Here is a 12,128-nt window from a genome sequence, read left to right as displayed (position 1 = left end):
CAGGTCATTGACAAGGTTCTCCCGTGTAGTTCTAGACTGATCCCTCACCTTTCTCAGGAAGATTGAGGCAAGATCTTGCATGGAGCCCAAGTCCGGGGGAGATTGACAGTCATCTTGAATTTCTTCCATTTTCTAATAATTGCACCAAGCTGTTAGCCTATTGTCCTGTAGACCATCCCCGCAATTTTGTCCTTGGTGTCATCAGACATCTCTTTGGTCTTGCCCATAGTGGAGAGGTTGGAGTCTGATTGATTAAGTGTGTGGACAGGTGTCTTTTACACAGGTAAAGAGTTCAAACAGGTGCAATTAATACAGGTAATGAGTGGAGGACAGGAGGGCTTCTTAAAGACAAACTAACAGGTCTGTGAGAGCCAGATTTCTTGCTGGTTGGTAGGTGATCAAATAGTTATTTCATGCAATAAAATGGAAATTAATTATTTAAAAATCATACTATGTGATTTTCTGGATCTTTTTACATTCTGTCTCTAACAATTGAGTTGCCTACGAGGAAAATTACAGATCTCTCCATTCTTTGTAAGTGAGAAATAGGCAGTGTATCAAATACTTATTTCCCCCACTCTAGCTGATGCCGTTCAGCAAGAGTTGAGCAAAGGTTCTGGAAATTGTGCAACTTTCTAGAACACTGTTTGAAATATGTGTGCTTGCTTTTAAATCTGAAAGTCCAGAGACGAATGAGGGGCCCAAACTGGACTGTTAATTCAGGATAATTGATAACATAATGGTGTTTTGGCCTAAGAGGATGGTCAGGAAATCGTTTCTTTTGAAAATAAATGTAGTCTTCAAACACTACCTTCAAGTAGGCGATCTGTGCAGAAGAAATGGCAGGGGCACAAATAAACTCTACCATGTGTCGCAGCTGCAAAACAGGTTGCCACACATCATTATCAACTGGGTGTCATGGTCCTGCCTCTTCTTGTCATGATTTTCGAGTCTTGTGGCAGGATTATGACATACCCATATGTGGAGAAAGGGTGTGCCATTGTTTTGGTTCTATGCAATGCAATGCTATCTCTCTGTTGACGCATCTTTTATCCCCGTCCCCTTATATCTCCCTCAGCTCCCATTAGTGTTCATCCCTCTCACCTTTCCAACCTGTGCCCATTAGTTTTTGAGTCCCATCACCTGACAGTCACTAGCCCAGTGTAATTATCCCTTGTTAGTGATCCCCTATATGTAGTCCCAGTTCCCTCTGTCCCGTGTCGGTTCATTGTGTTTGTTAACCCGATTGCATTCTTGTTCGTGTCTCCTGTTTGGACTTTCCATATTGGTTTCTTGGATTATTATTTGGATTATTCACGTAGTTTGCTTTGTTCCCCTTGTGTAAAGTATTTGTTTGATTTATTATTAAGTCCCTGTTTTCCCCCATTGTGGGTTTTTGCTTTATTAATAAAAGTATTTTTGTTACCCTGTTTCTGCCTGCGCTTGGGTTGTGTCCGCTCACCGTGACACTGGATTGCTTATTTTATGTTCTATTAACACTGGTAACAATCTCAGAAAACTCCAGTTCTGAACAACATGCCCTCCAAGTTTATCACTCCCAGGATTTACCTCATATGGTTTATCATGTGTATCATTGCCTAGGTACCTAAACTGATTTATCCATCTATCAGTTCCACATATGTAAATTGTTTCTCAACTCTGACCAGATGTCTAATGCCGAGAGCCTAATGAAAGGACACCACACATTCAAAAATATCATGTCCAACGCATGGGACAAAGACGAGACGGGAGGACACGTCACGTCAAAATAAGCAATGAGGCAAAATGTCTACTAAAGTAAGATAGACTGGCAGCACTTAATGGAATGACAGAACCTAATGAATTGACAACTTCAAATTAGGCCTAATAGAGAATTAAGACCAATGACATGGGACCTGACTTAAACAACGCATAGTCTGCAATTACTTTTCCATACCAAATGTCCTTATGAACATCTTTGTTGTGACCTTGTAAAGGGTATAACTGTGCTGCTCCCTTTCGGACTCGCTCTTGAATGTATTGGGCAAAACATGTCCTGCTTCATTGTTCCCTAAACAAATGGGAATGGGCTCAATGTAATTGAGGATTTTTTTAAACACGGTTTTCCTATGATCTGTTTTCAATATCTAAGTGTTGCAAGTGTGGAGAAGATCATCCGTTTTAATCTCATCTACCACTCTTTCTTTATCGTTCTCAGGAACACCAAGTAGAATCAATTTTTCTTCAGTTTACTCAGAAAATTTGACAAGTTCATGTCATGTTTTTCTTAGAATACTTCAATGATTGCTTGAATAAAAGATGCTGGAAGCAACAACTTAGCATGCAACTTAAAAACAGCATTTTACCAATTTCCTGTGTAATGCCTTATTTAAGCCAAAACAGTATCACAATTAATTGAGCGAAACAAACAGATCATGTTGAGCCTTAGCCTTTTGAATACTAACTATCCTTTAATTGCAAAACTCAGAAAAAAATGCTATCTTGTGGCAGAAAATAAAACAAAATAGACAGATCTAGGCTGTAAGTGCGCAAAAAATACGTGTGGAAAAAACCCCACAAGTGGTATGTGGGATTTTTAATAAACTTTAAACGGTTACATTTCTACACAACATACAATGAACTGTCTAACAAGATAGGCTACTAAAATACGTTTAGCATGTTGGCACTGTATATACAATTTCACATTGCCAAAAAAAGTCCAACGCTAAATCAAATTCTAAATCACCACTGCTCTACAGCCAACAAATGTACAAAATCCCCCTACCGGTAATCCATTTAAATATATGTAAATTACATTAATTGAAAGCTACACTGCAAATAATGACCTTCTTACTTAGACTTTTTTTCTTGTTTTCCAGTAGAAATGTCTAAACATTCTTAAATCAAGATGCATTTTGTTGGTGAGTAAATTGACCTAAGAAAATAAGTCTTGTTTTTAGTAAAATAATATGAAATTTCAGTGAATTTGTGCTTAAAACAAGCGAAAATATCTGCCAATGGGGTAAGAAAAATAATCTTGAATTAAGTGACTAAGAAAAAGGTAAACCTTAATTCAAGAATATTTTTCTTACCACATTGGCAGATTTTTTTGCTTATTTTAAGCAAACATTCACTGAAACTTCATATTTTTTATGATAAACAAGAGTTATTTTCTTAGGCCATTTTGCTCATCAAGTAAGTGCATCTTGATTTAAGAATTTGTAGACATTTTTACTGGAAAACATGAGAAAAAGACTAAGTAAGAAAGACATTTTTTGCAGTGTACCTTTAATGCTCGCTTTGCACAGCCTTGTCAACTTCCTATCTTATTGCTGCACTTATCCAAACAGAGGCGACAACTAGGGCTGCATTCCACTCCAAATTTTGTTTATCCTTCCCTCGCAAACTTCCCTCAGTCTTGTTAACTAGTTAGTAATGAGTAACTAAATACTTTTTGGACAGAGTTATTTGTAGAGTAATCTAATAACACTAATAAATATGTTATTAGTAACTAGTACACTGTAAACCCCAATAAGTTCATAGTACTCAAAACGTTTGCAGAAACTGAGTACATAACTTTTGAGGTAACTAACAAAAAATTTTTAAGTTAGATTTTTGTAAAAGTTACACTCTAATCAAACTTAAATGTTAAAATTTTATTTTTAAAAATTTTAAGTGCACCGTGCTTACAAATATTGTTTAACACTCGCACAATTTTAGTTTCTCCATACTTAACTATTTTGATCCAATGGTACTCATTTAAATGGAAATCTACTAACTCAAAAAATATACTTGTGTATGACCCACAAGCTAATGAAATTTAAAGTTAACTACAAAAAATTCTTCAGCTGTACATTTTCTTTTTATTCAGTCTTTAAAATTTTTTATACAAACATGTCAGAACATCAACAGCATTCATTTTTGTAAAACTTTGTTTAGCTCAGAGGCGTCTGTGCCATGATGCGCTAAGTGACTCAAGTCACATACTGGTTTCACCACCTACCCAATAGCTGTAAGTGTGTTAACCAGTGAAATAACCTGGTGAAGTATTTAGTTGGAATGAACACTTACATAGACAGCAAAAATTAAACACCTCTGCTCTTGCTACAAATATAACTAACATTTAGTTCAACTCATTTAGTGTATGGTTGTGCGTTTGTGTTTGTGTGTGTGTGTGTGTACATATGTATCTCTACATATCAAACAGGAACAAGACAATCAGGAACTGAGCATCTTAAAATAAAACTTTATTAAAGCAGCATTATTAACAGCCATGACCATCAATCAAATAAAAAGTAAATAAATAAATAAATTTATCAAAACACAAAATCAGGACATCAAATCTATCCTTTTTGTAAAAACCTAAAAAAACAAAATATAAAAAAAGAAATGTGTATTTTTTTGTAAACACAACTGTTAAGTTATCCTACTATTCCATTAACAGGTCATTTTTGAGACTCAGTAGGCGGGGTTTAAGTGCTTTACCATCATCAAGACCCATTATGATTTTCTGGATAAAAGTAAAAGTGTTAATGAGTTTCTTGGGATAGTCCAAATGCAATGCATACATCAACCCAATCAACAATGCAAATGCATCAGCCAAGTTAGGAATATCACTCATCGTAACATCGTCTTCCACAACAATACAAATACTTGCAGGACTGAAATTAACTGGATCTGCAGTGTCCTCTGTGACTGCTGTGACGAGAGCAACAGGAGTGTCAATGATGCCTGGCTCATCTGACTCCTCCACCTGAAAGACACAGAGGGTGCAACTGTTAGATTAAAGTCAGTGTGAACCGGAAGTTGCAAACGACTTTTCTCCAGTGTTGTGACGTATTTCCCAGTGAAACTGAGTATTGGACAGAGGGTTTTACTCCAGCGCTCCTCTCCATCTCTCGCTCATAGCAGACTAACGGCTTTGGGGGGAGTTGTTTACCGACCCAAGCCGTCACACCTACATCATCAGAGAAGGAATGGCATTCCAGACCGGAAGTAACTTTTCCGATTTTGATTAAAGATTACCACGGCAAAAAAAATGTGTGTATTAACTTGCACGGATTAATTTTTCATAACTAGATATAACTAGATATAGTTAAGTGGCTGCTAGAGATACTAATAGTTCTGTGAATATACTGAATACTTACATTCCAGGTTTTGAAGAACTGTGGGTCCTCCTCACGCAGGTATACCGGGAGGGCACGAAGGGCTAAAGTACGCTTCATATTGACATCGTGCACTTCCTGTAAGAACAAGCAAAAATTATTGTAACAGATTTTCATTTGTGCTGACCACATTTCATGGCATTTGGCAAAGTGTTAGACAGACAATGACACCCTGAGGCCCTGCTGTCCAGTGGGACCTGAAGCTCAAAGTTCATCTTTAACTCACCTGGAGTTCATAAATCTTTAAGATGTCACGCAGCGCCTCTGATATCTTTCCGGTTCGTGCCGCCTTCTGTCTATACAAAGCCATCAGTCTAGGTGTATGTTGGTCAAGCACAGCATAGAACTGGTTCCGTAGGTTGACGTTTGTGATGCGTTGGAACTCAGCACAAAGCTACAAAAACAAAAACAAACAAAAATAATTATATAATAAATAATCCTTAGAAGAACAATAGGGCTTTGCGCCTTCTCAGGGCTTGGGCCCTAAAAAGACTAATACTCGATTTTCAACAGAAAACACATTTGTGATGCAACATAAAATACATTGTTGAGCAACATGGTCACATGAAAAGTGATAGTTCTTACCCGCAGTGAATAGTGGCATTTGCTGTTCCATTTGAATGTGATACATATTCAAAATTTGGCATAGATTTATGTGTGAAAAGTGGCAGAAAAGAGAAGTGAGTGTGTTTTACCTGTGATTCAATCCGTAAAGCCGGCCATTTCCCCAAGAAGTCCTTCACCTGTGGGTTTTCCTGAATTATCTCCAGGCGACGAATGGCAAAGGTCTTTTGCATTAGCTTTTCTATCAAGCGTAGGTTTTGCTGACTCTTCTGAACTTCGTCCATAATCTGCAGTCTCATTTCTTCCAAACTGGCCTGACTTTCTTCCTTGGGCAAGTTTGGAAGGAAGTTCACTTCAGCTCGTCTGGCTCTTTTTATGTTGGAGTGTGGATGCTCTTTGTCAGGGTAATTTTTGCTCCTTTTACCTGCGTTGACAGACACCTCCAAACATCCAGATCTTGACAGCTTGCCACGATAATCCCCCATTTTAAATTTCAGGCTCATTTTCCATCCATACCATCCACTCACACTTCCAGGCTCTTTAAGACAAGCAAAAATAATTGGCAACGACTGGGTAATATAGATACCATTACAACTCACTTTGCAAAAAAGATCAAAGTCTTCAGTGTCCATACATTCACTGCTGACTGCCTAAAATAATTGATCTAGAACAAGAGTGCAAATAACAATATTATCAGATTTCAAAATACAGGTGGGGTATTATCTGCTTTATGCTTTGATATTATGAAATCACATAGAATGTGTCTGCTTCCGCTCTTTATAAACATTTAAATGAATTTATCTGACAACACAGAAACCATGTTGTTCCACTTTAGAGGGTGGCTAACGTTAACTTGTTATTCAAAAATATTAGCTCAAGAGATAGTGTAAGGCTAGATGTATATGCTAATGAATTAGAAATGGAATTAGAAAATAAAAGAAATGGAGAAAAATAGGTTACAGCCTAAATTAACATTTGAGTCATCTTGGTTTTGGGGGATGCTCACTGCACTTCTTCCACAAACTATAATGAAAATACGTTTGTAAAGGTTTAATAAAAACTTGCAGAGTTCATTCGGTAAATATTATGTACATAACCTTAACTTTGTTTGAGTAAAAGTTACAGCTAAGGGCGCTTAACACAAACAGCAGCAACACACTCAAAAACAGAAGGACTATCGCTTGCTGAAAATAGTTATTAACTTATGTTCACATTATTGTCTTGCCACGACCTTAACAGTACACGGGTACACGCGATATTATCTGTCACTAGCTGGCGGACTGATGGTAATTGCGGTTTCGGCGCCTAAACAATGCGCGCGGCACCGTGAAGATGCGCGTGAAACTTATATATTAAAAATAGCCTCGTCTAGCAGTCAAATATCACGTGTAATATGATATTCTTACAATGTTACAAGAAGCAAAGTAGTTTTGAAGTGTTTGGTTTACTTACAAGTTGCTTCATACAACGTCACTCGAGAGGGTAGCCATCTTGGATCGATTTTTCTGGTAAAGTCAGTAAGCGCCGCACGTCATGACGTCATATCACGTGATCAACGGTACACTTAAAAATAGTGAGTGAACCAGCGGTGTTCCCTCAAAAATGCTGAGACACACAAACATAAAAATACATATTTGTTCATAGACATTAATAGTTTAAAGGTGGATGAACTCAGCAAGAGATTTTAACTGTAGTGACCTCAGTCTTTATAAGCTAGTAGTACTGTTCGGGCTTACAGTGTAATTAATTACTTTTTCAGAGTAACTTACAGTGAGTGAGCAGTGGCGCTGTGCTTCTTGGCCTTTCAGGGCGTCAAGGAGAGTTGAAATCAGGTCAACTTTATTGTAATGAGCTATGACGCGGTTCTGCGGCAACCAATTGAAACGTAGAAGTCCACCGCTTGAGAGCATTCCAGAGAACGCAGCCCTGTAAACTTTGGTTCCCACCACATTAGTTCACAAGCAAAATGGAGGAGAGGTTGATTATGCAAAACAGTGTTACTGCTGCACAATATTATTTTGTTTGCAAACGTGTAACTACAACAAAGTTCCAATCAATTTCTTGTGATCAGTCTGCACATGATCAACAAGCTTGTTTGCTTTGTGGGCCCTTTAAATACAAGTTAAGATTTCAGTCTAAAATGAAATATTCCACGACTGCAAGATGTCAATTTGTTTACTTGGTTTCATTTCGGCCTCCTTGACTGCTTGTGCGAATTCTTATCATAGAAACCCATATTTCCTTGAAATGTGTGAAATTATGCTGCAGAAAGCCAGCGTCTCATTTGAGCCTCACGGACGGAGGATGCGTAACTTAAACGTTAACAAATCCGGTTAAACCAATATGAACAGCAAATGTTTTACCTTCATATACTAAGACAATAACTTTTTATTGTGTTAAAAAATGTTTAGTCTTAAAATAAACTGAAATGAGTCACTTACTATATCTTGACTGTTGAAGTTCAAACAATGCTTCAGTACTAGATTAGAAATTTACAGCAGTAGACTATTCTGTGGATCTATGTTAAATCGTCATGTGACCCTAGAATGCATCGCAGTTTACAGAAATATGCTGTATTGTTAGAAAAACAGTCTGCCGCTGTAAAACCATGCTCTATTTTATACAGCAATTTGTTACAGTGGGGTTTTTGGCTTTGTGTTACTTAATATTATTCTCCTATGAAACAAGAAGTCATGACTGGAGCGTTTTCCCAATGTCAGAAAGCCTGCCTTAAGAGCAAGGAACTGAAATGTTTTCAAGTGTTTCCTAGACGGACCAGCACTAGTCTTACCTATGGGTAAAACGGATGTCTGCCTTGTCTGCTGCTATGTCTTCTGAAATGTGTTCATATATTACAAGTGAATTTGCACAATATTTAATTGAGTATTATGTCATGCATAATATTGCTGTGTTCCGATGTTCACACCATTTAAATTGTTCCGCTTTAGCGGTTATTTGCAGCCTTGATGGCCGTTTCTGCTGAGTCATCAGCCGTGCTAGCCCTACATGTAGCAGTCATGAACGGTTTTATACTTAATTACTTTTAGAAGTGTGTCACTCTGCATATTATAATATCATGTCCATTGTATTAGCGTTCATATTGCAATCATAAGGAAAGACATTTGTTATATATTTGTACTTAGCATATTTGCATGACGAGTGCTATCGTTCTTAGGCTAGTATTGTCAGCTGTGGTTGTTGATCATTTGTAAATTTGAATTATTTATCTTGTTTCTTTGTAGAACACATTTAAACTCATATTGGAGAAATGGATAAATTGGATTATCAATAAATGCCTCAAAGACTTCCTTCCTTCACTCTTGATTAGGCCTGCACGATTAATCGTTTTTAAACCGAAATCGCAATTTGAAGGAGTGCGATGTTCAAATCGCAAAAATTGCGATTATTTCGATTAAAAGGGCTTTAAATAAGATAATGCACCTACGTAGTATTTGACAGCAATTTTACGTTTATCCAATAGGTAGCGTTTTAACACTTTAGTGATGCGCGGATGGCGGTTATATCCGTGGGCGCTGTGGATGGTTGATCCGCCGGTCGGATAATAAAAAAAACATTCTGATTAATTGCGGGTGAGTCGCGGGTGGATGATATCATATACAATATTAACAAAATTTCTCAAAAAATACGAACATGTTTTAAATGCATTTTTAATTAGGCGCTAATTTGCAGTAATTTAAAACAAATACGCGCGTGGCGGCGGTAGATGACGGTCTATTTCTTAAAGCAGAAATGGAGGCAAAACGGATCCGAGAGAAATTTAAAAAGGGAGAATTAAAAACAAAACAAAAGGTAGGAAAGATAAGTACCGTGTGGGAGCGTTTCACCGAAGTGGTTTAACGAATCAAGTGCTGGGTATGTAATATGCAACGACAGTGAGACACTGTATGTATATGAAAGCCATAAGACTGGTACCTCTTATATGGTACATCACTCGAAAGATTAGATTTAAGCATTTACAGACAAAGACAGTGCTAGAAAATTTGCTGAGTAATTAAAGTAACGATCGGGTCCGGATATCTATATCAGAGAAAACTATATGTGCGTGCGGGCGGGTGGCGGGTGGATAATTTATCGAAGCAGAGGATGCGGGTGACATTTTACCTTATCCGCGCATCTCTACTGTACATGCTTTGAATTAGCAAAGAACATCTTTGGGAAAGATGAGCGCGACCGGGAGCATCAGTTCAAATTCGCAACAAAGTAACGTTATGTCTGCTGAAGCGCAAAGTCCTGCAGCAGCAGACTTGGTACCTAAAAGAAAAAGCAACGCTCATGTTTGGAATTATTTTGTAAGTCCGTGTCGACCTCGCGACACGATTGCTCACGCGTTTGAAATAAGCACACTCTACGACAAATTTTCACAATGGTAGGCCAAAATAACAGACGCCATACATAACTGTAATTGTTTACAGTGTGTTTGGATCTTAAAAGTTTAAGGTTTTATTTATACTTGTTAATTTAGGTATTTAACATACTGCTGTTATTCTCTTAATTTGTCATGACATTTTTGCATGACAACTTTATTTAAAAAAATGACCACAGTGTAAGTGGTTTTAAATAAACAGTGGGATAACGTTTCAATAGTTTGTGATTGTGCTTGGTCTTTCTTTGATGCATGGTGTTAAAACCAACACAACAAAACCTAGCTCTTTTTTTAATAGTAGTCAAATCGCATTTAAATCGCAAATCTCAATTTTGGTCAGAAAAATCACAATTCGATTTTTTCTTCAAATCGTGCAGCCCTACTCTTGATTCTCTGACCGGAATCTGGTTCATACTTGGCCAACCAAAACCAGTTAAATTCTAAATGTAGCAAGGTTTACTACATTACACCCATACAATGCATTTACTTGGGCCGTCCGCCCAGATATATTAATTTGCCGCCCAATTATATTTGGCGTCACATTTTGTAATTTTTTATCCATTCATTTTATGTGTTCACATGCACTCTCTTCTGATGAGCTCCATGTATGCGCGAGCCTTTGACATCTCGTCCGTGCTTGTAGTTAGCTCTGTGTAGTGTATTTAACTGTCACTTGCATTTAACATCAAAGAAGCGTTCATTATACAGCAACACATTGTCAAGAAAGGGAAAACGTCTAGGTTACGACTGTAACCTCCATTCCCTGATGGAGGGAACGAGACGTTGTGTTGAGAGACAAGCTGGGGTTTGACCTTGAGAACCTATCATCTCCTAGAGGAATTTAAAACGACAATGGGCATGGCGAATGGCACACACACGCCAATCTCTGCCCCGTACATACGGGTATAAAAGGAAGATGGCAACGGTCTACATTCACCCTTCGGGATGAGGAACCTGAGATGTATCTCCCGGTCGCTGCAGCGGATCAGCGAACTGTTGTGGCATGAAGACATTCGTAACTTCAGTCGGTCTCTCGACCTCAAGCGGAGCGACACTGACTAGACTAGCAAGTCACAAGTGAGCACAACAGCGAGACGTAATCTTCCAGTTGGAACAGTAGTGTTCATACTAAGAAGCCTGTACTGACAGTCCGTCCGGAGCCGTAATACTGAGGAATCACTGCTCTCCTCTTGGAGAGTGTGTTAAGGAGACCACATCCTACCACTAGGGGAGAAACATGTGGAGACACTAACATGGTCTCACCAGTGGGGAGAACACATCCGTGAAATGTGTCAGCCCAAGTAGAGGAGACAGAGCCCAGGTGAGAGCGCCACCGGAGGGGAGGTCACAGGTTCACCAACAGGGGAATCGTAAGTGAGGGATTCAACATGCTGATTCCCTGCTTCCCTGGGCAATAGTCCTAGTATAGGGGTCCACCTGAGCAGGGGTGACTCTACCAATACCGGCATGTTTACCAAAAAATGCCACTGCATAGTGATGGATGGAATGCATGTACTTCACTCTAAAGTAGGGAGGCTACATACCACGAAGGATATCACGATGCCTTTGGTGACATATGAAAAGTATTCCTGGCTCTTGACTTACCTTCAGTGCTACTTCTTGCCCTCCTAAAGCTGAAGTCCCTCAGGTCTGTCCATCTCACTTGGCCATGATAATGAAATCACTGTCACCAGCATCTGCGCTGCTATGTCGCTGACTGACGTGACGTCAATTTAAAACAGATCATTGTGTCATTATATGTGCGCGTTCCCCTTGTCCACAGTATTTTAGCCTATTCTATATTCGCAAAAATTAAATGTTGAAATAGTGCTAATATTTACACATTCATTGAGAGAATAACAGGGGATGGGAAGGGGGATGGCCGTTTTAGAAGGGGGATGATTTTGACCATCTTTATTAAAAGTGGTTCCAGCATGTTTCAAATCCACCTCCATTGTGCCCATTCCAAAACATTCCAGCCCGACATGCCTGAACGACTACCGCCCTGTAGCACTCACACCCATTGTTATGAAGTG

General features: G+C 38.6%; 1 protein-coding gene across 2 annotated transcripts; it reads right to left on the bottom strand.

The window, feature by feature from the left end:
- Positions 1-4,209: 4,209 nt before the first annotated feature.
- On the bottom strand, positions 4,210-7,290 carry LOC130434610 (uncharacterized). 2 transcript variants are annotated; one of them, XM_056764853.1, is made up of 5 exons: positions 7,161-7,290; positions 5,840-6,246; positions 5,371-5,538; positions 5,127-5,222; positions 4,210-4,732 (listed from the first exon to the last, which is right to left on the bottom strand). In XM_056764853.1, the coding sequence occupies exons 2-5, from the start codon at positions 6,209-6,211 to the stop codon at positions 4,409-4,411; spliced, it is 960 nt and encodes a 319-aa protein (XP_056620831.1). In that variant the 5' UTR covers positions 6,212-6,246; positions 7,161-7,290; the 3' UTR covers positions 4,210-4,408. The 2 variants fall into 2 exon arrangements, with proteins under 2 accessions (XP_056620831.1, XP_056620830.1); XM_056764852.1 differs by lacking the exon at positions 7,161-7,290 and having other exon boundaries at positions 5,840-7,114.
- Positions 7,291-12,128: the final 4,838 nt, after the last annotated feature.

This window comes from Triplophysa dalaica, chromosome 13, assembly GCF_015846415.1.
Source record: "Triplophysa dalaica isolate WHDGS20190420 chromosome 13, ASM1584641v1, whole genome shotgun sequence".
Taxonomy (NCBI): Eukaryota; Metazoa; Chordata; class Actinopteri; order Cypriniformes; family Nemacheilidae; genus Triplophysa; species Triplophysa dalaica.
This window is presented reverse-complemented; position numbering and strand designations above follow the sequence as displayed.